This window comes from Sinohyriopsis cumingii, chromosome 1, assembly GCF_028554795.1.
Source record: "Sinohyriopsis cumingii isolate HCF-2022 chromosome 1, ASM2855479v2, whole genome shotgun sequence".
Taxonomy (NCBI): Eukaryota; Metazoa; Mollusca; class Bivalvia; order Unionida; family Unionidae; genus Sinohyriopsis; species Sinohyriopsis cumingii.
Window position 1 is genome coordinate 170,188,164 of NC_142961.1, and position 27,584 is coordinate 170,215,747.

Genomic DNA, 27,584 nt, shown 5'->3' on the forward strand with positions numbered 1-27,584 from the left:
AACTTTACCTACCTAGGGTCAACCATCAGCAACACTCTCTCGATTGATATGGAGCTGGACAGAAGGCTTGGAAAGGCAAACACCATCATGGCTCGATTAACAAAGAGGGTTTGGGAAAACAACGCGCTGACAGAGCACACCAAGGTCCAAGTCTACCAGGCCTGCGTTCTCAGCACCCTTCTATATGGAAGTGAGACGTGGAGTACCTACATGAGGCAAGAACGCCGGCTCAACTCCTTCCATATACGGTGCCTAAAACGCATCCTGAAAATCAGCTGGCAAGACCGTGTTCCACACAGCGAGATCCTGCAGCGTGCAAGAACCCCCAGCATGTACTCCCTGCTAATTAAACGCCGCCTTCGATGGCTGGGTCACGTCCGACGCATGGAGGATGGAAGGCTGCCAAAGGACATCTTATATGGACAGCTGGCCACTGGCATGAGAAGAGTCGGACGCCCCTCACTCCGTTTCAAAGATGTGTGCAAGAGGGACATGAAGGCATGCAACATTTCACCCGATGGCTGGGAAGAGCTGGCTGAGGACCGAGGCACCTGGAGACTGATGGTAAACAATGGCATATCAGTCGCTGATGCAAGAAGAGGCCAGTTGGTGGCAGAGAAACGTAAGAGAAAGAAGAACGCAACAGCAACCACAGTAATGCAGACTTCCCAGTATGTCTGCACCAACTGCAGTAGGGACTGTCACTCACGTATAGGCCTGCACAGCCACAGCAGACGTTGCCAACAGAGACAGGCAACACCCCAAGGGCGCTATTCGCATGGTCTTTCGAGACCGAGTCGCCAATGATGATGATGATGAAGAATATAGCTTAATTACAAATAGTCCATTGACAGGATCTCAAATTTATGGTTTATTTATTTGTATTAGGTATTTGTAGTAATTTTAGGCAAATAACTAGTATCTGATTTGCTGTTTTTTTTTCTTCCGTATTTTCGCAAATACGTGTCAAGTAAAAAAACAGCTTAGACCTTAAAGCGCATCTCGCGAATTCCACAACACAGCATCGTCCCACATGTTTCTGACCTACATAATTTGCATTTTAAGTTAAATCTTTAATAAAAAAAACCCCTAGGCTTTGGTTTCAATGATCTGTATACTTTTTCTGAATATATTTGCCCGATGATTTAAGAAAACAGATAATCTAATAAACTGGTACATCCCAGACTTAGCGAAATTCGCCATTATTTCCCGTTAGGCCTACTGGTTCACTTACAGTTTCATACTAATTTTATGATGAAAAAGTGTATAAGAGGCAGTTAATAAATATCCAGATCACCAATTCTGATCTTAAAACACAAGTTTGCATGTTTTATCATCAAAGGATATCATGCAGGAAACTGATAGTTGCTACCTTACTTGGAAAAGGGTTAATGGTCAATCAGCTATCAAAACATAATGCTTGTGAATGGGCAAGAGTTTGTTTGCCAACATAATTGATATAAAAACTAGGCCTAGCTACTGATGCCTTGATTAATACATTTCGCTACAACACTAGAACTAACCGGGCTAAGGCGAGGGTCATTTAAACAAAATATGGTATGGTCAGTCAATGTACCTCTTAAATAATCACAGGGAAAAGTCGTTTTCACTTTCCTAACAGAATAAGGCGAAGTTTACATTTTTAGGCAACTTGTCACCCACTTACAAATGTAATTTTGTCCAAGTCTCAACATGTCTTGATTCTGAGGTCATGTGCACTGCTTATTCCGCTACATTCGGAAATGAACATAATAACAAAAGCTAAAGTTGTTTATTTGATGTACTTTTATAAATGACCACATGTACATCGCTGGGTCTTTCTGCCTCTGAATTCAATCACTGTAAATATCAGAACATTTTCTCACCCGGCCGCCAGTCAAAGCCTTTGAACTTGCTGCCCAGCTATTGCATCATGTTCTTTGTTTATGTACTCTTATAAAATGGCAACATGTATGTACCTTAAGGGGTCTTTCAGTCACTGAATTCTGTCATTGTAAATATCAGCACAGCTAACTGATCAACACATTTTCCCACAAAGCAGGTCGCTGAAACAGGACTGACAAGTCTTTGAATATTGCCGCACACCTATTACATGCGTTCAGAGGACTCCCGCCTCAGTGATTTTCTGCATCCCAGATCAAAAATTGGCATCCAAATACGCGTAATTAGGTGTTTCGGAGATCTGATATTTGTTTATTATCAATAGCTAAAGCATTAAACTCATGTATAAATTGCAATACAAGCTGTTAATATTTAATTTTGTTCCTTTATGAACTGTCTCCAAAATGCGCATGTATCCAGCTTCATTTTAATTTGATGTTGCATCTGCATCACTTGCAGAAAAGAAAGTACATATTAATTTATTACATAACTAAAAGTAAATGTCAAATATATGAATTATACATTTACAACCAATATACACTATGGCATATACAATATAACTGAAGTGCGTTTCAGTGTTTCTATTGCATTCCGGCATTTCTGTGCATTCCGGTGTTTCTATGCACCCTCTGATTACAAGGAATTTCTAGAAATAAAGACAAAATGATGTAGATTATAGGTATACATAAAAGGTTATGTCTAATGTAAACTGAGATCTAAACTCATGCATGTCTTTGTCTTAATAATTTTTCTGATGAATCTGAATGTAACATTATATATTTTTGCCGTTAAGTATTTATCAAATGACGGAAAACTTTAAAAAAATGGGACGTCACTTGTATCTGCTATCATAAAAAGTGTTGATAGGTGATTTTAAATCTGTAGACATCTTATTTGCACATGCTGATTTTAAAAATTAACTGGGAAAAGTGTGCTATGTTTTCTCAAAGTATAAAAATTCAAGTTGTGTCCTTGGTCTCACTTAGCCAAATCTCATCTCAGATCCTTTCAACAAGCATAATTTAATGCAGTATGGCATATTAATAAAACAAAATCACACAAAGTAAATTCTTACACTTAAAAAGAAACAAGAAACAAATATGTGACAAATCCCACAATACTATACATCCAGCTTAACATTAGCACTGCTCCATCCGGGTCCTACTAAACACTGCAAAGTCAGACAAAGGCAGGCAAAGTCTGTTTATTTTTGTTTATATTATACATGTTCATATACATTATGATATATTAACATTGTTTTGATATTTAAATTTATAAAAATGGTACATACGCACACTTGTTTGTGTAGATACAGTATGACAAAAGTCATATAACACAGATAGCGTGTGACAAAAGAAATCTCAATGAGACAAAGCCAGATTTAATAATTTTATATAATAATTATCTTATTGAGAGACACGTAGTAATATTATGAAAGCAATATAAAATACATAAGTTTAATATAAGTATTTAATCGAATATAGTATGCCAACGTGATGTAATAAACTTAAGATATTGTATGACAAAGACAGATTCATTGTGACAAAGTAAGATGTACTAATACTTTTATTAAGAATCGATTATGCTACAAACAATAACAAATCATTCTGCTGCTGTCGGCAAAATTAGACAATGGTAATCGGTGATATTCCGCACCTATAGCAGTTCATGGCTATTTTACATTGTCTCGAGCAGATACACAAATATATTTATGCAGTACTGTTTAAACAGTAATCATTTAATCAGACTTGAATTATATACTGAAGACTTGAAGTGTCCTTAACATGGCTACTTTTTAGAGGCGGTAAAAGACATTTTTCTCGACGGGCAATAACACGGAGATGATCGACACTCAATGAAGCAGCCTACAATCATACATAAATAAATATATAAATATATATATAACTGTTATGAAAATATCTCCTTCCAAGTGACGTGCTATTAAATGAAATGATGTAGTCTAAAATGAAATGATTTAACTCAAGAAATGAAATCATGTATTCAGATTCCAAATGATGTGGTATTAAATAAAATAATTTAAAGAACAAAACGGTTTGATGAAATCTGCTTCCAAATGATGTAGTATTAAATGAAATTATATTGTCTAAAATGAAATGATTTAACCCAAAAAATGAAAAGACGTATTCAGAGTCCAAATGATCTGGCATTTGTTAAAATGGTCTGAAGAACAGAATGGAATGATCAACTCATATTCCAAATGATGTGGTATTAAATGAAATGTATGGAAAGTAAACGGTCTGATCAAAATGTAAATCAGCTAGCGTAAATCCAAGCAAACACAGGGGGCGCTGTTAGCCAGACTGATAATCGGCAGGCGCCATTTAACAGCTAAGGCTAGTGTTTCTTCTCATTTGATATAAACAAGAACTATGTTTTCCAATCAGCATAAAGTGACTATCCCCATTAATGAATGTGTGTTTTGTTTTTTTTATTCGCCTTGTACTGCACGATCAAGTTTTCAATGCTTCAACTCGGCTAGATCTTTCAGCTAAGGAGATTAAATCTTCATGTTATTTTGATCAATAGTAATTATCATGTTTAATGACCTAACGTAGCATACACACTAAACCAACAATTTGTTGCCCGCCACGTTTTGTATGTCTCATGTTACCGGCCATACGTACATAGGCATTATTCGTCCCAGTTCTATATGTAAGATTTCTTCGTTTTTCCTCCATTTAATTTAGTTTGCCTTGACATATTACTCGGTTTTTCCTTTTAGTTTTCGTCTGGGAGATCGAATATAATTTTATTAAAAATCATGATTCGCGACTTTTAGTGCATTTGAAACACCACACTCATTTCTAAACGTTATGAGAAAAAAAATTGGGGGGCCTAGTCACATATTTTGAAACAATTATACGTGAACAATAAATATATGCCTCATTTGGAGTTTTATGGCAAAGAAGAAACACGGATCATGCTTGAATAAACCCAACATTTAGCAAATGATGTATGAAAATAATAAGGAAAGGTGATAGTAGTGAATAGGGGCGCTTTACGGACAATGGGAATTAGCATTAAAAACACCCTTGGGCCACTTTACGGACAATGGAAATTTAACATGAAGAAAAATCGTGGGTCACTTTACGGACAAGGGGAATTTAACCTGGCAATAAATCGTGGGTCACTTTACGGACAAGGGGAATTTAACATGGGAATAAATCGTGGGTCACTCTACGGACAAGGGGAATTTAACATGGGAATAAATCGTGGGTCACTCTACGGACAAGGGGAATTTAACATGGCAATAAATCGTGGGTCACTTTACGGACAAGGGGAATTTAACATGGGATTTTTTTTTAAAAAAATTTAAAAAAAATTTTTTTAAAAAAAGGGGTAGGCAATGGAAAGGCTATCTCTTTTCGAGAAATATGGCTGGCCCTGAAAAGGGCCTTTGGTTTATGTTAATATGCCCTTAACATAAAGGGCATTTGCGACATCTTCTTTTCCTCAAACTTCGTCTTACAGCAGGGCCATACATCAGAGTCCTCTTGAGGCAACCTTGTCTCTCTATATAGACTCTTCTTATCCACAGGCTGCTGTTGGTCCTGTGGACAACGGTCCACTTGGATCGGACATACATGAGCATGTCCGTCCTGAACATCATTGTTGACACAAGGGTTGAAGATTCAACGTCGGTCCACATGTTGAGGCTCCGAGAATAGGTGAATCAATGCAGTGAACTGCACTTATTTATAGGGACAGAAAGGATTGAAACGGATTGAGTTCATTCACCAACCCAAACACGCGTTACAGAATTCAGTCAGCCCGCATCCAATCCGAAGAGAGCAGTCTGTGACGTCACGTAGTCAATATAGATTCGCTAGCGCTTGTGTGCAGTCAATCTATGCGATAGTGATTCAACATGACGGAAACTCAGAAAACGATCCAGTGGGGTGCACCAGCAGGGGAGACCGCCCAAGGGAACCCGGACTTACTTTCAGAAGAGGTGAATTGGGATTTTGTGGATTTTCTCTCCTCGCAAGAATTTGTTCCGGAACCTTCGTTACCTTCTTCATTACCGCAAGTGGAGAATTTTAGACAGAGACAGAAAGAAGAATTGGAGAAATTTATACAACGACAAAAGGAAGCGGAACAGGCTTTTCTCCTACAGCAACAGCAACAAGAAGAAGAGGTAAGAAAAAAACAACAGCAAGAAGAAGTAGCAGCAAAGAAACAAGAGGGTGAAAATCAAACGGTCACGGTACTGTTGGACATTTTAGCGGAGTTAAGAAGTCTGAAACAAATGTATCAGACTTCTTTATCACGACCGAAGAGAATACGACCTTCCCGAGCCAAACATGTCAACCCTGTGACTAAGCCTACCGTACCACCCTTAGTGATTTCAACCCAATCATCATCAACATTACGCAGTCCAGAAGTAGGCCTTGGCCGTGGCAAAGGCTTAAGGCAGTTAAAATTGATTGCTTAAACTCACCCCTACACCATGAAGAAAAAGGCCCTTTTCAGGGCCACCCACATTTCTCGAAAAGAAATACAATTTCAATTTGCCAATAACTCAAAAAAAAAACTCACCCATGTTACCCTTATAGTACGTGTCTGTGTATGAGTGCGTGAGTGTAGCTTCTTATTTTAAAATCAAAACTCAAAGACTCTTACCTTATATCATTCATTTATTCTTTTCTCCATTTTTTACAATCCAATTCACAATTCACAACACAACACTTTAATAAAAAGTTCATTGATTTCTTCTTTTCTCCTTGTTTAGTCTCTCGGTTTTTTGAATTTCTTCACCGTCACACTCTTTTCCTCTTCTTCTTTCTCCTCGCTTTCTTCCCTTCTTCTTTTCTTCTCGTGTTTCTTTGCCTCATTTAAATAGAATTGTCTTTTTTCTTCCTCTTCTTCCTCTGAAGAATCCCTCTCTTCTTCTGAAGAATTCCTCTTTTCTTCTGACTCCTCTTGTTTCTTTTTTGGGCAATCTGGAGACCAATGTCCTTTTTCTTTACAATAATAACAGGTATCTTGACTTTTGTCTTTTTTATCCCCTGTTTTTTTTCTTTTTTGACGCTCTGGACACTCTGAAGACCAATGCCCTTTCTTCTGACAGATATAGCAAGTATCTTGACTTTTATCTCTAAAGGAAGGAGAGTAGTCCGTAGGCTGGTCTGAAGAGAATTTTCTAATGACCCCTCGCAAAGCTCTGACGAAACGTTCCATCTGGTTAGTCTCTTCCATCGTTGTGCTCGGCTTGAGAGTGAAATGAATAGTGAAAGGACAAGACACACACCCTTTTATATACGCTGGTCTGCTATGACTATAAAGTAGTTTATGGTGTTTGAACTTGAGTCATTTGACTTTTTGCTTTCAAGATGAAACGATCCCATTCATTCGAGAAGAAAGAAGAAGAAAGTAAGAGGCAGAAACGTGATTTATCGCCTCGTACCAGGGCTGAAATCTTGGCACAAATTCATGCCAGTGATTTTGAAGAGGACATGAGTGAACCAGAATCCGAACCCTCTAAACCAAGTTCATCACCCTTTGTCAACCCTGAAAAGTACTATTCCATTCGAGAGACGGAAAAGCGCTCCTCTAGAAAATTTAGAACCACGGCTTACAAATACACGGTGAAGTTTAAAGATTTCAAGGCTGAAGTGCCGTTAGAGAAAGCAGAAGTGTTCATCACTGAGGTGTGGGATTCTTTGCTCACTGCACTCAAGCGACAATGTCAACCCAAAGAAGACGATCGCTTGAGACTTTCCATACAACACGACGGTTTGAAATCCCCTGTTTGGATCGAGTTTAGCACCCCTGCAGAATTGACTGCTTCCAAAGTCATGGACAAGATTCAACACGTACAACAATCTAATGATCAGTTTGACATCACTGATGGTAAAGCCACACTGGACATGACCCACGTCTCTCCTCCTCAAGGGACAGGACGCAAAAAGATGTTATTGGTGGACGACCTTCGCAACACCAAAAAGAGTCTCGTCCGAATTAACAACCCTCATGACCAGATGTGTTTAGCCCGTGCCATCGTGGTGGGACGAACCTATGCCAACAAGAACGACACGGTAGAATGGAAAAGAACCTGGGACACTATTCAACGTTCCGACCGAGCCAAACAACGAAACGAAGCAGAACTCCTGTTACAACAAGCTGGCCTGTCCAAAGACACACCCTGTGGCATTCCTGAGATGCAAAAATTGCAAGATGCCCTAGCTCCACGATACACCTTGAAAGTGCACCCTCAAGAAGTGCGCGGACCTCTATTGTTTCGAGGGCAAGACTTTAAGGACGGAAAATACATTCATGTCTATTATCACGATGAACATTTCGATACCATTACCAGTATCACTGGATTCCTGAGATATGTTTATTATTGTGAGAAATGTGACCATGGTTATAACAATCGAGAGCAACACAAGCATTGCGGATCGAAATGCTCAGGATGTTTGGCCTCTTCACCCTGTCTGAGCGAAGAACCAGTACCTTGTTCCACTTGTCTGCGCACGTTTGTCAGCCCTACCTGTTACCAACAACATCTGAAAACGCAAGGTTCACAGAAGAAATGTGCTTGTCAACTCCTGAGATTGTGCCCTACGTGTGAACAAGTCATATGTACCAATGCTGCCAAGGCACACGTATGTCGAGGAAAGAAAAAATGTCACATTTGTCACCACATCGTGGACTTGGAACACCAATGTTACGTGCAAAAATACCAACCCCCACCAGAGAAAGAGGACGGTCACAAGAAGAAAGGCAATTTCATCTTTTTCGATTTCGAATGCATGCAAGAGACCGGCATTCACATTCCTAATTTCTGCGTGGCTCATCGAGCGTGCGAGAAGTGCATTCAAGAACCTATCTTCAGTCATTGCCCTCACTGCAGCAAGATTCCTGGAGGGCGTGAAAAAATCTTTCGGGGACCGAACACGTTAGCCGATTTCGCTCGATGGGTCTTAGACCCCATCGACAAGACGTGGAGCCAAGAGGACATCGAACGTTACGGAGATTGTCATCGTCATGCCACGGTGATGGCTCACAATTTCTCCGGATACGATGGACAGTTTCTTCTCAGATACTATACGGAACAAGGCACCGAGCGTCCTAAAGTCACTTTGAACGGAGCCAAAATCATTTTCATGCAAGTGGGACAAGTACAGTTTAAAGATTCGATGAGCTATTTGGCCATGCCTTTGAGTCGAATGCCTAAAACGTTTGGAATGACAGAAATGGCTAAAGGGTACTTTCCACACTTTTTCAATACGGAAGCCAATCAACACGCCGTTCTACCCCATTTACCTGAGGCTCACTATTACGACCCCGACAACATGCGTACCGAACAACGAGAAGCTTTCTACGCTTGGTACCAGATTCACGCCTCGGACCCTTTCGACTTTCAGGAAGAAATGCTAAAGTATTGTCGTTCCGACGTGGACATTTTACGGCGTTGCTGTGGAAAATTTCGAGAACTGTTCATGGAACACGGAGGGGTGGATCCTTTGAAAGAAGCTTGCACCATTGCCAAAGCGTGTTCCTTAGTGTATCGACAACGATTCATGCCTGAAAACACCGTGGCTGTCATCAGCCCTCAAACGACCCACTATGTCAAACGTCAATACTCGGTCAAAGCCCTACGCTGGTTACATTACTTGTGCGACAAGGAAGACAAGTGGATTCAGCATGCCCGCAACGGAGGGGGCGAAAAGACCATCGGAACGTATTCGGTCGATGGCTGGGACTTAGAAAACCCCAAGATCGTGTACGAGTTTAACGGTTGATTATTTCACGGATGTCCCGTCTGTTACCCTGACCGTGGCACTAAAAATCAGTTTTTGCAACGAACCATGGAAGACTTGTACCAGGACACTTGTCAGCGACGCCTAAAGTTCGAACAGGAAGGATACCAAGTGGTGGAAATGTGGGAACACGAGTACGATCACCGTTTAAAAACCGATCCCGAGTTTAAACGTGCCGTGGAAAGTTACCAGTTCATGGACCCGCTGAACCCGAGGGATAGTTTGTACGGAGGAAGGACCAATGCCACCTGTTTGCTGTACCAAGCCGACGAAGAGATAGGAGAAGAAATCAAATACTTGGACGTGTGTTCGCTGTATCCCTACGTGTGCAAATATTGTCGCTTTCCTGTAGGGCACCCGCAATTGCTGACGGAACACATCGACCTGAAAAACATTCGACAATACGAAGGCTTGATCAAGTGTAAAGTTTTGCCTCCCACGAACCTATACCATCCCGTCTTACCTCACCATTGTCAAGGCAAACTGATGTTTCCCTTGTGCCGTACTTGTGCCGAAACGTGCAACCAAGACCAACCTTGTCATCACAACCAGGAAGAACGGGCCTTGACGGGAACCTGGGTCAGCGTAGAATTGTTCAAAGCTCTGGACATGGGATACCAACTGTTAGAAGTGTACGAAATTTGCCACTTTCCCAAGACACAACAGTATCGCAAGGGTGATCCCAGTCAGAAAGGCATTTTCGCAGACTACGTGGATGCCTTTTTGAAACTGAAGCAAGAAGCCAGCGGCTATCCTTCCTGGTGTCACACTCCCGAAGACCAAATACAATTCAAAGAGAAATACTATGAACAAGAAGGCATCACTTTAGACCACATCGAGAAAAACGAAGGCAGGCGATCGTTTGCCAAAGTGATGTTAAATTGCTTGTGGGGTAAAATGGCACAACGACCGTGTTTACCCAAGACGGAATATTTGACAGAACCTTCCCGCTACTTCCAGATGATTCACGACAAAACCAAATACATGAAACACGTGGACGTCGTTCGAGAGAATTTGATCTTGGTCAATTACGAAGAAGATCTGGACTTTGTGCAAGACGACCCTTTTGGAAATGTCATCATTGCGGCTTACGTGACAGCCCATGCTCGCTTAAAATTGTACGAAGCTTTAGAACTGTTAGAAGAACGCGTCCTGTACTTTGACACGGACAGTTGCATTTACATCCATCACCCGATTCAACATCACCCTGACATCGAAGGAGACCGTTTAGGAGCCTGGACAGACGAGCATACCGACGACAAGATTCTAAGTTTCGTCAGTGGCGGTCCCAAAAATTACGGCTACGAATACCGGGACAAACAAGGAGAAGTGCACACGACGTGCAAAGTGAAAGGACTGACTCTGAATTATCGTACCAGTCGAGTGGTCAACTTTGGGGTATTGAAAGAAGCCTTGCAATCGGGAGAGGATGGAAACTTTAAAGTGACCACTCACCAACCGAACAAGATTGTACGTTTACCCACTCACCACATCGTCAGTCGACCTTTGGAAAAAGTTTATCAAATCGTGTACCAGAAGCGAGTTCGACTTCCCAATCATTTCACCTTACCGTATGGACACGTTGGTATAAAACATTGGTTGTAAGAGGATAGCCACCCACCAGAAAGATGACTTCGCCACAGCAAGAATCGAGTGAGAAACCCGATGAGAACTCCAAGTTCAAACCCTACCATTTTCCAGTCTTCTTACCTGACTATTGTGATTGTGCCCGTCGATTGGACACGTTTCAGAAATGGCCTACGGATAGGGAAGGATTACCTTCTTCGCATGTTTTAGCTAGAACAGGATTTGTCTACTTGGGACCTGAGTCAGGATTGGGATACGAGGTACAGTGTTTCGCTTGTGGATTGAAGTTACGAATGGATCTATGTATCTATAAAGATTCAGCTATTCTGGAACATACTCGATGGTCTCCGCACTGCCCTTACCTTTCTATGGCCTTTCCACCCATTACACTACGGTACAATGTTGACGGTACCTTAGAGACGGTACCTTCCGAAACAAGACATAAAAAACGTAAAAAAGGAAAGATGTACAAACTGGAGACTGCATTGCGACTAGTATAAAAAGGGGGCTATGGTCAAGATCGATAGTTCATTGTGACTACCAAGACCGAGCGAACAAGATGAATACTTTGAAAGAGACATCGTTCCAGTTTGGGGATTGTAAAAAAGCTGTATCTTTCTCTAGTGTGACTAATACTGGATGGATAAGACCCAGACATTGCGACGGAAAATGTCCGGAAGGAAACTGCGATTGTCCATGTGGTTACCATTGTAATTGCGTAACGGAGTTTGCAGATGAGTGCGATTGTGAGCCTTGCGATGGATACGATGCTGTACCTTGTGACCTGAGCGATGCCGTAAAGCATCATGGGAACTTTGTTCTCACTGCCCCTGTCATGGAAAGTGATGCTGTGCGTGTCAAACCTGAGGGATGCGAAAGCGATGCCGCTCGTCCTTTTAGACATTTTACCGGGTTTAAAGGGGAATGTTCACCTTCACGTCTACCCCCCTACGGATGTCATCCAGCCCTGAGCAAACTCCTGCCCATGTCACTCAACCCTCATCGAAACGAACCTGTGAAAAACGAATATTCGTTTCCTGTGCGTTTGTCGGAATACTGCGACTTTGAAAATCGTCTTCAATCGTTCAAAGGAAAATGGCCAAAGTATCTGGGAGGACCGACCCCCGAAGAATTAGCCAGAGCCGGATTTTTCTACTTGGGCGAAGGAGATAAAGTCAAGTGCTTCAGTTGCGGTGTGTCACTTCACCACTGGGAACCGCAAGATTCGGCCTACGTTGAACATGCTCGATGGTCACCGAATTGTCATTACTTACCTTTAGTGGGACCGAGACATTGAAGTAACTTTTTTACCATAATAATCTGTTCATGGATACTTTACAAGAGAACATTCGTGCTTTGCCTGTGGAGTTGAGAGAACGCATTTATCGAGAGCTGGTCAAAATACAAGTGAAACGTGAAGAACAATTGCATCCGTTACGTCACCGGTGTTTGAACCACTGGTACCTGAAGGCTATACAGGGACTGATTCAATTGAAAGTGTTCCATTGGACAGACATTGGTCAACGATCCTCCAGTTTTAAAAAGGATTGGTTTGGTATGGACGATTGTAGTTACATCATTGTAAACGTACTGCATCGAATTCCAGAGGAAGAGTTAACGAATTACCAACATCTTTCACACAATGTCAACTTGGTGAAAGAGGAAACTTCTGAACGAATTGTAATGTGTAGATTAGTGACTCAACGATTTAAATTCGACACTGAAGTGAAACCATGTTTGTGCAAAGAGTACATTTCTTGTGTCAGACCAAAGAGGATTTAGTATGACCTATTCATGGATACTTTACAAGAGAACATTCGTGCTTTGCCTGTGGAGTTGAGAGAACGCATTTACCAAGAGCTGGTCAAAATACAAGTGAAACGTAAACTTAAAGTGATTCATCCGTTTTTAAATTATGCTCTGTTCCAAAGTACAAGAAGACTGATTATGAGTGGATATTACATTAGGCACAAAGTTAAACGAGGCTATTGGCTTCCACCCAACGATTCCAAAAACAGTGTATATACTTATGGATACTTTACAAGAGAACATTTTGGGCTTGCCTGTGGAGTTGAGAGAACGCATTTACCGAGAGCTGGTGAAAATACAAGTGAAACGTAAAGAACAACTGCATCCGATACGTCACCAGATCTTTAACCACTGGTACCTGAATGGTATAAGAGAACTGATTCGTCAGAAATTCTTTCAATGGTCAGACCTTGTTCAAAACTTTGAGGTCGCTAATGATCGACATGTTCATGATTATGGTTACTTCGAGATTCACCTACAGCAATACATTGAGGAAGACAAGTTAAAGGATTACCAACATATTTTACGTGGAATCTACTTAGAGGAAGAGGAAACACCTAAACGAACTTTGACGTTTCGGTTACAGTATGCAAGATTTAGATTCCCTACTGGAGAACGAAGATCTCTGGCTAGAAAGTACGTCTATTGCATCCGAAAAAAAGAGAATATAAAAACAGGCTGCCATGCCACGGTTTATGTCACATGTCATCCAACAGATTCCGTGGAAGGAACTCAATGACCATATTCAAACCGTGGATCATTACCATCGATTATTACAAGAAGTGTATCCATTCAATTTGGGACGACAAGTGGTGTGTGTCTTAGTGACTTGTTTTCTGGGATTTCGTTTACCAGCCGATTCTTTGTGGACTCTTTACGATCAGTACTTACCACCTCCATGGCCTTAAATGGTCACGAAAAACTCCTTTTGCTCAAAGCCTTGCGTTTTCATTTGGATACTTCTCGACCTCAACAGGAAAAAAAGATTCGTCAACTTTTAGCTACCCAAGACGTGTATGACGATGTGTGTGTAGCTTGTGACTTACATCCACATTGGACAGATGTTCGTGATTGGAAAAAAGGGGGTTTTGAAGCTTGGACCCAAGAAGTGGCCCAGTATGCACAAGAGTTGTTCAAGGAAAAAAGTTACTTTTCAACCTGTGTTAGTGACGGTGCCAGAAGAACCCGTCACCGAGAACAACCACTCGCTTCAGGACAGGACTGTCATGGACATGCCTGAAAGGTCATTCCGGGAGGACACTTGTGTGACAATACCTCATGTAGAGACTGTAAGAACATTACACACTGTCCCTAGGACATCTTGGTTACCCAAAACATGTTGTACAGACACTTGTTTATATTCCACTTTGATTGTTATGATGTGTTTTTTATTCCTGTACATCACTATTTGGGTTGTATGTATTTTTCTCTTTCGTGTTCATATTTGATAAAAAAAACATTCAATAAACGTGTTCTGAAAAAGTATATAAACTCTTGTCTTGTTTGTTTTCGTGTCACAAGTGACATTTCTCACACCATGGCTACCTCTGCTGTCTCTGCTCCCTCTTCCTCTACTGTCAAAGTCATCGACGAACACTTAGATCGTGCCAGTTGGGAGGCTTTGTATCTTCGCCATCCCTTTAACATGCTCATTGCTGGACCTAGCGGTTCAGGCAAAACCGAATTCGTCAAACGTTTGATCGAACATAAACATCATTTGATCGATCGGCCCCCTCAACGGATCGTGTGGTGTTACAAAGAGTGGCAATCGGCGTACAGCCTCTTGCGAGAAAGTCAAGGCGATTCCATCGTGTTTGTGGAAGGCATTCCTAAAGAAGACGACGGCATCGTCTCTGACTCCCGTCTAACCCATTTGGTCATTTTCGACGACATGTTAGGAGAAGACGAAGAAGAAATTAAACTGTGGTTCACGCGCAAAGGGCATCACCGTAATGCCAGTGTCGTTTACATCACCCAAAATTTGTTTCAACAAAGTAAAGCCCATCGCACCATCAGTCTCAATGCGCATTACGTGGTCTTGTTTAAAAGCCCTCGAGATAAATCGCAAGTGCAAGTCTTAGCCAAACAGTTAGGAACGCCTTGGCTGACTCAGGCGTACGACGATGCCACTCAAACGCCACACGCCTATTTACTCGTCTATTTGAAACCTACGACCCCCGAGGATTTGCGATTTCCTACCCACTTGTTTCACCACTGGTGCCAAGACGGAGGGCCTGTCCTGTACACGTCTCCGTCCTCGACTTCATTTCACTCCCCATGAAAAAAATCTATAAAAACCTCAGACCCTTTTTCGTCTGTCTCACACAGTGTGAACATGACGTCCCTTCAGTCGCATCTTCCCGTCAAATTGATTCGTGCCTTGTATGGCATCAGTCGAGAAAAAGATCCACAAACACGAGCCCGTGTCTTAGAAGCTAGTCTCAAAGAAGTCTTACGATGGTTCACGGTGACGGCACGTCAATTACTCCAAGGAATCATTCAGATTCCTCATCAAACCCAACGCTTTTTCGATCGAAACAAAGTCGCTTTGGTCCAACTGGCCGATCCCCGCATCGACACTCAAACCAAAAAACAAATCATTTTGAAACCTGGAGGGAGCGGTACTCTAGGAGGGGTCATCATTCGCACACTCTTATGATGGGATCCTAATGCCCCCAAAGTTATCCCCAAGACAAAAGTTCAACGAAGCCCCAAGAAGAAAAAGAAAAAGACCAGGTCCCCAAGAAGAATAACTTCTCCAGTGGCGGGACCCTCCTCTTACCAGACACCACCACCATCACCCCGGAAAAAGAAAAGAAGCCCCCAGAAAAAGAAACAGAGAAAAAGTCCTCAGAAAAAGAAAAGTCCACAGAAGAAAACTAGTCGCAAGAGAGGCATTTCGACCAGGACGTAACCTTACACTCGCAAGCCACGAACTGCCACAGCGTCTCCGGCAGCCTCACGTTTGTCCACTTCTCCGTTGATGTCACCAGGAACTGAAGAGTACTTGGAGACGTTGATTACACCAAGAACTTCTCCGTTGATGACCCCCAAAAGAACTTCCCCAGTGGCAGGACCTTCCAATTTAGCGCCAGTGGCTGCTGCTCACAAAGTACCTTCTCCCAAAATCAAAGTTCAAGAAAGATCGGGCATGTTACAAAGTCTACTGGATTTGTCCAAGCAAGAACTGGCTCGATTTAGTCCGTTACGTACCCCTGCACGACGTGTCATGCCTGTCCTCAAACTGATAAAACGTAAAGACAATCAGTGGCGACGCGTTCCAGTATAAAAAAGGCCTGTGACCGAGTAGGGTATCAGTGTTTTTAGGTGCTCCTAAAGACTCAAAGATGTCACCCTCCAGAAAACCCCAAGGAAAGAAAAGGAAAGGACTACCACCACGTTTAGCCAAACATGGGGACCTGTTATCTGTCCTGTCCAAAGCTTCTCCACCCCTACGAAAAAAACTCATTCAAACGGCCTCCAAAGAGATCATCGATACCGTGTGCGAATGTTGTTTGAACGTTTTGAAAGGCACGATCCCTTTGTCCAAACACCAGAAACAATGCTTAGGCAAACATCGTCACGTTCTTCGGAAAATGGTTCAAAAGAAAGTTCCCATTCGTCAGAAAAAGAAGATGTTGGTCCAACGTGGAGGCATTTTACCTCTCTTGTTAGGCCCCATACTGAAAGGAGTCTTGGGAACCATGTTGGGAGGACTGGTGGGAGCAAGATAAAAAGGCCTTCGGAAGTCCCAAGATCTCAGAATTCACCCCTGACAACCCCATGGAAGGACGAAAACTAGCTTTAGTGCCTTACAAACGATGGATGGAATACCATCGGTGGCAAGAACAACGCACCCCGCATTTACCTCCCAATCCCAATTTGAGCGAGATGTCCCAGTTACAACACGAATTGGAATCCTTGATGGATCGCCAAGATTTGTCCGAAACAGAAAAATCGCAAAAGTACGGTCAACTCTTGCAACGACTACAACTCTTTCACCAGAAAGCTTTAGACGAAACAGCTCTACCCACTCTGAAAGATTTTAAGACCTTGATGAAAAGTCCAGCACCATCACCAGTACCAGTACCAGTACCAGTACCACCAGTACCCGTGACGAAGACAGAAAAAGGAAAAGAAGAAGAAGAAGAAGGGTTTCAAACTCCACCAGAAAAAGTACGCAAGTTAACAACACCACCTACCTCCAGAATTGGATGGATTAAAAAGATGATGGCCACCCCTTCTTCCTCACAAGAGAAAAAGAAAGTGAAGACAGAAGTGAAGACAGAAGTGAAACAAGAACCGATATCCCCCGCTCAGACATCCTCCTCCTCTTCGACACCTATTGCCGGTCGCACACGCAAAGCCTTGCAATCCAAGAAAATACCCCAAGAGAAAAAGAGTAGCCTCTTCCAAGAGTGGGTGCCTTATTAACACACAAACACAAAAAATGGAAAAAGTCTTAGCCAGCATTTACTACGATCCCTCGCATCCTGCAGGTTACGCAGGAGTTCAAAAATTGTATCGTGCTGCCAAAACGCGACTGAAAAGTCTCCGTTTACCTCAAGTGCAACGATGGTTACAAGAACAAGCTACCTACACTTTACATAAACCCATTCGACGCAAGTTTGCCAGAAGTCGCACCCGAGTGGAAGGCATCGATCATCAATGGCAAGCCGATTTAGCCGATGTCTCTCATTTGGCCAGCTACAATCGTGGTTACAAATATTTGTTTTGTGTCATCGACGTCTTTTCCAAATTTGCCTGGGTCGTGCCTTTGACTTCCAAATCGAGCAGCGAGTTAGTGCGAGCCCTGCAACGGGTGTTGAAACAAAGCGGTCGTCGCCCTCTTCGATGGCAAACGGACAAAGGCACCGAATTTCTGAACCAAGCTTTCCAAAAAGAATTAAAGAAACGTGACATTCATTTTTTTACCACCGAGAATCCCGAAACCAAAGCCAGCATCGTGGAACGTTTTCAACGCACTTTGAAAGAACGCATGTGGAAATATTTTACGCATCACCACACTCTGAAGTACATCGACATCTTACCGCACCTGGTGCAAGCGTACAACCAATCTTACCATCGAAGCATCGGACGTGCCCCGCAAGACGTGACTCCCGAGAACGAAGTGCTGGTGTTTGAGCGTCTGTTCGGTACGTCCCCGACGAGGGCTGTCCCCAAGAAAAGTGGAGAGTTGACCGTAGGAGATTGGGTGCGCATTGGCAAAACCAAACGCACTTTCGACAAAGGTTACTTACCTAACTGGACGACCGAACTGTTTCGCGTCACTGGACGAGTACATGGCCGTCATCCTGCCGTCTATAAATTGGAAGACATGAACGGAGAAGTACTCAAAGGAACGTTTTATTTGCCCGAGTTACAACGTGTCACCAAAAAAGAAGACGACGTGTACGACATCGAAAGCATTCTCGAACGCAGAACCCGCAAAGTGGGCAAACGACGTGTCAAAGAAGTCAAAGTACGTTGGAAAGGATATCCACCCAGTTTCGATTCTTGGATCGACGCTTCGCAAGTCATCGACTATAAAAAGAAGAAGTGACCATCATGCCCTTTCACACAGCAGCAGACGCAGCTACGTCGACCAGTCCTTCTTCCCCTAGTTCTTCTGTGCAAGATTTACAAAAACAACCCTTGTGGGTGTGGTGTGGAGAACGTGTGCCTAAAACGCAAATCGTCTTTTTCTGCCAAATCTTCGTGGTGTATTGTGTCATCGGGGCAGCCATCGCCAATTTGAGTTTGCAACAAGGAGACAAACAATTGTGGACCATTTTATTGAGCAGTTGCATCGGTTACCTGCTTCCCAATCCCTCCCTGAAATTCTCCTCGAACGGGAACGTTGTGTCCAGTGCCAGTGCCAGTCACCACTCCAACAACCACAACCAGAACCCCATTTTGGGCGGAGACACGCCTCTGACGTCCACTAACCCCTCGGACAGCCACATAACTCTGGAATTATGAGTCACCAAAACCAATTTTACTTAACCTTACCCAGTGACAGTTCCATGGAGGTGTTTCCCAACAACACGTTGTGCTGTTACACGGCCAAATTACCTCAGGCCATCCCCTTAGATCACGAAGCCCATTGGGAAGTGGCTTTGGTAGAAATGATTCACCCGACCCAAGTCCTCAATGTCATTGACGATCAAAGTAAATTTACGGTGGAAGTTTATGACGAACCATTGCAAAAGTGGATGAATGACAATAACAAATATCCCCATAAAACAAAAAACAAAGTCAATCCAAATTGGACCGACTATGAGTTGTTCATTCCCTCAGGCTATTATTTTAGTGGTCAACATTTGGTCAGCGCCATAGCCTCCAAGTTTAATGGTGTGTTTGGGGAAGCTTTTAAGACTTTCAAGTCCAAAACTGTCACCCTGGAATACCACAAAACAGCTCGTCGCTTCCTAATGAAATTTCCTGATGAAAAAATCTTGGGTTTCTATTTCTGTGATGAATTGTTTGACATGTTGGGTGGTAACGTAAAGATGAGGAAGAAAGTAGAACAAACACTAAAACAAAAAACCGTCATTTACAGCAACGAGTCTTTTGGCCAGTATTTTCATGCCCCGGTAGAACTGAACCAAGGACTGAATTTGATCTTTGTGTATTCCGATGTGGTGGAATACAACGTGGTGGGACACACCTCCGTGCCGTTACTGCGTGTCATTCCTTTCAAAGTGGACTCTGCCACAATCGCTGACGAGGAAGGTGGAAACACTTACCACGTCCACCGCGAATTTGTCCATCCTCACTATTTGCCGGTCAGCAAGTCGTATTTGGACACGGTCAACATTACTATAAAAGGAGATTTGGGACAAAATATTCCATTCACCAAAGGAAAAGTCACGGTGAAACTCCATTTTCGAAAACGGTTCTCTCACGACTCGTAAGTAAGTAAGTCATGTATCCAGTGTACCAAGGGGTGGCTCGACAGCGAGGACACGGTTTAGGAGACATGTTAAAATCGGCCTTTCGTTCGGTGGCTCCAGTCTTGAAACCGATGGTGACACGAGGATTGCACGCCTTGAAAGATGCGGCACTGACACAAGGCAAAGAATTTCTCCAAAATGTCATCATCGACAAACAAAACCCTAAAGAAGCCTTCATGAGGGCAGGCAAAAATGTCTTGCTGCAAACGGGCAAAGACATTTTAGGCCGACGAGAAACACCTATAAATGCCCTGCACGCTACCGAGTCAAGCATTCAGCAAGGACAAGGCAGAAAGAGACGACGAAGAAGAAGAAAACACCCTTTCACCAGACTTCAAGCGAGAAAGGCCAAAAAAAGAAGAACCGTCCGAGACTTAGACGTTTTCGATTATTGAGACACAGCAACAACAAAAAATGATGCACCGAGAGTCTTGCGCCTGTTCCAAGACGGAACTGGATCTGTTTGCCATGCCCCCCACCATGATGACGATGCAAGAATCCCAATGGGTGGAATTTCATCCCGTCTCCTCATTGACAGCCTCAGCTCCCATCGAGTTTGAAATCAAAGGACAGCCCGAAGATTACATCGATCTGAATAGCAGTTACTTGTACTTGAAAGTCAAAGTTCTAGATAAGGATGATGGTGCAGTAGAAGACACTGAGATTATAACTCCCGTCAACAATTTCATGCATTCCTTGTTCAGCTCAGTGGACTTGTACTTGAATAACAAACTAGTCAGCAGCAGCATGGATACTTACCCTTACCGTGCCTACCTGGAAAATCTCTTGACGTACGGACCAGATGCCAAGACAAGTCATCTCAATGCCTGTGTGCTGTGGGTAGATGACGAAGCGGGCAAGTTTAAGATAGCTGACGCAGGTGACAATGACGGCTTTGTGGCAAGACGAGACAGAATCTTAAATAAGAACAGTTTAGAACTGATGGATCGTTTGCATTTGGACATGTGGTTGCAAGAGAAATATTTGCTGAACGGTGTCAATGTTCGCCTGAGACTGAATCGTAGCAGTGCCGCTTTCCATTTGTTGGCTAATACTGCTGCTGGCAATCCCAAAAGCCAAATCGAGGAGGCCAAACTCTACGTACGACGCGTGGAAGTGTTACCTAAAGTGGGAAACGACATCAGTCAGACGTTGAGCAGAACGACCGCCAGGTATCCCATACGACGTGTGGAAGTGAAAACGTTCACCATTTCTGCTGGACTGCAATCCATAATCGAAGATCATCTGTTCCAAGGACAGTTACCCAAACGTTTGATCCTTGGTATGGTCTCGAATGCAGCCTTCAACGGAGCCTTCACTGAAAATCCTTTCAACTTTCAACACTTCAACGTGTCCAAGATCGAAGTCAGTCGCGATGGCAAGACCTTGTGTACCCGACCTTTCGAACCTAACTTTGAGCCCACAAAGATGAATTACTTGAGATCGTACTTGTCCCTGTACGAAGCCACCGGCCAGTTAGGAACCAACACCAGTCACGGCATTGATTACAAAGAATATGCAGAAGGCTATACTTTGTGGGCGTTTGATTTCACTCCAGACCAAGGCAGCGACGAGGGACATTTCCACCCTATAAAATCTGGCCAGATTCGTGTGGAACTTCAGTTTAGAGAAGCACTGAAACAGACAGTGAACGTCATCCTGTATGCCGAATTCGATAATACCATAGAAATCAACAGTTTGAGAGAAGTCATTCTAGATTATTAGAAAGCCATGGAAGACTGTTATCCCTCTTTACCTAGTGGAGAAACTTTGGAGATGGAATGTAAGGAGACCGTGGAAGGAGAAGAATCTCAAGACAAAGACGAAGAAATGATCATGATGAAGTCGAGATGGCCAGAACAAGAAGCCCATTTAGTCTCCTGTTTTGCCAAACACTTGGTCGACAAAATAACGGAATTGATCAAGAAAAATTGCTATGGATGTCAAAACGATCATCCCAGTCAAATTCAACACGATAAATGCCTGATGTTGAGTCAAGAAGAAAAATTGGACGAGTATCTGGACGAAGCTTGGAGTCTCATCTCGAACAAAGACGTGTTGCACCAGTGGTATAAAGACTTGCGTGAACATTCTTGTCCACCATTAACCACTCAAGAGATCCATCGTATCGAAGCTCTCCTGAATCAGAGTGAGGAAACAGAACGAATAACCGTTTATTCGTCAGACATTTTCAAGCAAAAAGTCAGGATCGAATTGACGACTTATTATTACCTGTGAAGAAGAAAAAAACACACAAATCAATGGATACCTGGGAACTTTATTACCTTTTGAACCACAGTTCGTATACGTCTTCTTGGAATCCTGTCGTCTGTGCTAAAGATGAACTCCCTCATCGCAAACCTAAAGACCATCAAGCTTACGTGATCAACACGGACGAAAGTCATCTCCCAGGAACCCACTGGGTAGCCGTCTACTTTCCTCAAGAAGGATGTGTGGAATATTTCGATTCGTACGGATTGCCCCCTTTGGAAAACGATATCATCGACTTTATGAGAAGAAATGCTCAAACCACCCGATTCAATAATGTGAAATTACAAGGCACAGATTCCTTGGTGTGTGGACAGTACTGTGTGTATTTTCTGCATCATCGCAGCCTGGGCTATTCCTTAGAACATTTAGTGACTCATTTCGATCCTCGTTCTTCTGCTAGAAACGATGTGAAAGTAGATCGATGGTTTTGTGACCATTATGCTTATCTTTTGTCTCAAGCTAGGAAACGTAGTGTCCATCAATGGCCTAATGATTTCCAACAGTGGAAATCACAATTTCATTCACAACGTTGTCAGCCCTGTTTAAAGTAGACTGTATTTGAAGAAAAAAATGTTTGTCATTTGAAAAAAAATTGTTTGATGTTATCATGTTGGATTATTGTTAGAGTTGTTGTTAGTTAGTGTTAAGTGATTTTTGAATAAAAAATGTTGTGTTTTGAAAAAAATGCCTTTGTGGTTTGTTTAGCTATAAGAATGTTGGATTGATGCTCTTTCATTTCTTACTATCCCTCTCATGAACGTTGCGGCTCGAAAACCGTGTGTGGGATGTTTTCCTTCACGTCCGCGCTTTAACTTTAAGAACCGGGTTGTTCCCAGTCTAGCCATCCATTGTCGACTCATCCTCCTAAGAAGATGTGCTCCAAACTAGCTAAGCTCAACGAAGCCTACGTGAATCTGCATAGGGTCAGACACAGTCTGATACCGAAACCAGAAGAAATAGAGAATGTGAGAATGTTAAAAATCACTGAAGACCTGATAGAAGAGCTCTTCAGAGAAGAAATGAACAGGGAGAAAGAAGAATGGACAGAGAAGTACAGACTTCAGAGACAGCAGCAACAGCAGCAACAACAGCAGCAGCAACCTGAAGCTGACAGAGGCTTTGTCGATTGTCGTATCGACACCAAAGAATTCTTCTTCTCTTTCCGAAGAAGCAGACCTATCGCCAGAAAGTCTATCCTCAGAGGACATCGCATTCTTAGAAACTAAAAAAGAATGCCATAGCAAAACAAAAAAACCAGCCCTTTTCAGGGCTACCCAATACTCTAGAAAAGAAATAACGATCGATTTGCCAGTGTGTGTAGGTAGAGTAGTGTGAAAATAAACACTAACTCTTTCTTAAAAAATGTGAGGGTATGTGTTTGTGTGATTGTGTTTGTAAGTGATAAAGTAGGTTGGTGTGGATAGTAGATTAAAATGATGTTTGTTTTTTTTGGGCTGTTAGAGGTATATATTTGGGGTTAGATTGGATTGCTTTGTGTATGTGGATAGTCTATTGAAGTGATTTATAAAAATTTTACAATAGTGATGGGTAGCATAAAAAGTGAGTGAGTGTTTCTTTTAGGTCCGCGCGTTGTTGTTGTTTTTTGGGTCATGATCTAGGTAAGATGAATTTTATGTTTTTAGGGGGATGTTTTCCTTCACGTCCGCGCTTTCAGTATAAATTGAAACTCGTTCGGCAGTCCAGCTACCCTTGTTGATTGATCAACACAGCCAGAAGAATGACTAGCAGAATAGTGAAACTGTTAGAACTCCAGATGCACCTGGAATATGCCAGGCGGATAGTAAACGAACTATCAGCAGAGGCTATAGTAGAAGAAGCAAGAGTAAAGAAGGAAGAGAAGGAGAGAAGAGAGAGGGAAGAAGAGGAAAAGAAAAGAAAAGAGAGGATGTCGTTCAATATTCCCGAGACAGAGAATTGGGGTGTTGAAGCGAATCATCCTCCCTCTGCGCTCCCCAAAAGAAAGGTGAAAGAAGACTGGGGAAGAAGATGCGTGTGCGGCGCCAGGCCAGGAAGGTGTAACCATTAGATAGGTGCATCAGGAGTTCAAAAAACAGCCCTTTTCAGGGCTACCCAATACTCTAGAAAAGAAATAACTATTAATTTGCCAATGTGTGTAGGTAGAGTAGTGTGAAAATAAACACTAACTCTTTATTAATAGTGGAAGTGTATGTGTTTGTGTGTTAGTGTGTTTGTAAGAGCTAAGGTATGTTTGTGTGAATAGTAGATTATGGGTTTCTTAGCAAATGTGGAGAGTATAGTTAGGGTTATATTATATGAAATGAGAAAGTAGGGGGATGTTTTCCTTCACGTACGCGCGATGTTTGGTCATGATCTAGGTAAGATCCATTTTATGTTTTAGGGGGATGTTTTCCTTCACGTACGCGCTTTTCGTATAAGAACCCACAGTATTCGTCGTTCAAACCATTCTGCAAAGAATAAAAAGAAGATGGCGTCAAACCAAATGGACAAATTACAAACCCTGCAAGACGTTTTAGACAACTTAGGAATAATGGAACAGATGCTAATAAGACTCGTTGAAGACCATTATTCCTATAGTCCCCATCGTGTAAAGATGGAAATTAACAATTTAAGAAAAGCAAAGGACAAGATTAGTGGTGTCATGAAAGAGATCAAGGAGGAGAAGGAGGATGAAGAGAAAAAGATAAGAATAAGAACATGGAACGAAAAAATTGAAAAAGAAGAGGAAAATGAGAAGAGGAAGAAAGAAGAAGAGGAGGAAGAGAAAAAAGAAGAGAAGGAGAAAAAAAAGAAGAGAAAGAGTGTTGGAGATAAAATAAGAAGTTGGTGGAGGAAAAGAAGAAATTAGAAGCAGAAGAAAACCCAAAGGCCCTTTTCAGGGCCAGCCATATTTCTCGAAAAGAGATAGCCTTTCCATTGCCTACCCCTTTTTTAAAAAAAAATTTTTTTAAATTTTTTAAAAAAAAAATCCCATGTTAAATTCCCCTTGTCCGTAAAGTGACCCACGATTTATTGCCATGTTAAATTCCCCTTGTCCGTAGAGTGACCCACGATTTATTCCCATGTTAAATTCCCCTTGTCCGTAGAGTGACCCACGATTTATTCCCATGTTAAATTCCCCTTGTCCGTAAAGTGACCCACGATTTATTGCCATGTTAAATTCCCCTTGTCCGTAAAGTGACCCACGACTTTTCTCCATGTTAAATTTCCATTGTCCGTAAAGTGACCCAAGGGTGTTTTTAATGCTAATTCCCATTGTCCGTAAAGCGCCCCTATTCACTACTGGTGATGGATTATATCAGAATTTAAAATAAAAATAGCATCAACGATTGGTAAGTGATACCATTTAGCCTTAGGGTAAAAATGACGTCTCTCTCCCTTCCTCCCACCCCTTCTCTCTCTCTCTCTCTCTCTCTCTCTCTCTCTCTCTCTCTCTCTGTGACATGTAAAATGTCAGATGTTTAATCAGTCTGCTAATTGATGCAAACAATACATACCTTTAATATTGCCCGAAACCATGGAAGGCGCGACATTTCAGTAACAGTACCTACGTTTGAGATTGCCGACGCCGGTATATAATTGAAGGTTGATGAAATAATTACTGTTTGAACAATACTGCACGAACAGATTTGTATAGTAAAATAGACAGGAACCGCGTTTGATTTTGCCGACAGCGGCAGAGTAATTTGTTACTGTTTGTAGTATAATCGCTTCTTCTCATCGTATACCGCCAACATTAATAACAACAGAAAAGATCTGTATTACCACTTAAGACACTGTAATGTTTATGCTGAAACAAATTATGATATTAACATGTTAAATGATGTATTGTATTTGTACTATCAATCTTGTCATGATCGATCTTTTTCGATGAAAGTACAGCATGAATTTATGATTATGAATGTTAATAGAATATTTAATATCACTTTCATAATATTATTACGTGTCTCTCAATATGATAATTAGTATATATAATTTTTTAATCTGGTTTTGTCATAGTTAGATTGCCTTCGTCATACTCTCTCTGCCTTTGTTCTACTAAATATACGTATGTGCCAATTTTACTTTCAAACAACATTAAATCACGCTTTTTGAAAATTTAAATATCAAAGCAAAGTTAATATAGTATAATGTATACAAATATGTAGAAATAAAACAAAAATTTGTCTGCCTTTGTCCGACTTTGTCTGACTTTGCGGTGTTTAGTAGGACCGGCTCCATCCTACAACTGGAATTACATCACAATTAATACTTCCAGTTCAGTACCCAACGAATGTAGTTCTAGTCTATTTTTAGAACATTTTTTCCTCTCTCATTTTGGTGGTGATAGAAGAGTTTTATTTATGCATTTTTGGTAGGGATTTAAAGGTAACTGTTTATTCTTGATAATATGAGCTGAGGGTGTTGTTGTCTGTATGTATTTTGGCGACAGTGCACAGTGAGTAATAAGGCCTTGGTGATGATCCGGAAGTGAAATATGTGTTCTGTTTACATGCTGTTATGTTGACAGTCAATCATCTAAAAAAAGAGCAGGTCAACCTTTGACAAGAACTTCACCGTGAAGTCATCTTTGAAGGTATTTTAGATTAACATATGATTTAGATTGATTGTCACACAGTGGAAAGGTCAGTACTGAGAAATAAATGTAGAGAACATATAGTAAAATTAATTGTGTACTACGTCCAACTGAGCAGCTAATTTTTAGACTGTGGACAAGTTCCTGTTAAAAGTAATATAAAAGCTTCACCTTGATTATGGTACGCCATTATTATTCTTACTACAAGTCCTCCTGAGCTTTTCAGACTGATAGATCTCCGAAACATGAATTATAAAGATACTTCATTCTACAAAATCCCACGCGAAATGATACAATGTTTACAGGAATATCAAACGTGTCAGAGTGCAAAATTTCAACATCAGGTTTCGATTTCTGTATCGTTTCGAGTAATGTCCCTTTTAACGTGTACAAAGCACAACTAAAACACAACGCCGTTAACTACAAACATATCAGTTTACTTTCAGCAGTAGGTCGAACATCAACAAACCCGTCTGTTCACAGGTAGCACAGAAAAAAAGGTGGGGTCTAATATTAAGTTGCCTTTGCTATGAAGCTAGTGAAGAAATGTTATATACTGTAGCATTATTTTTTTTCTCTTCTCATATTTAAAAAAAAGTAAATGCTTAGTTTTATCACATCTAAGTGTGTAAGTCTACACTTGGTCGTTATTACTGTGGTATTTTTATTGTTGTTGACGTTATTAGCAGCTGATTGGAGGTGGGGGGGGGGGAACCG

The 27,584-nt window shown here is 41.8% G+C and overlaps 1 protein-coding gene across 1 annotated transcript in view; it reads right to left on the reverse strand.

The window, feature by feature from the left end:
• The window catches only part of LOC149808367 (uncharacterized), a 214,959-nt gene extending 187,741 nt beyond the window's left edge, over positions 1 to 27,218 (reverse strand). The window contains exon 1 of the mRNA XM_089976250.1: positions 27,039 to 27,218. Within this exon, the coding sequence (XP_089832376.1) occupies positions 27,039 to 27,114 (76 nt within the window). The 5' untranslated portion in view covers positions 27,115 to 27,218. The remainder of the gene's footprint in view (positions 1 to 27,038) is intronic.
• Positions 27,219 to 27,584: the final 366 nt, after the last annotated feature.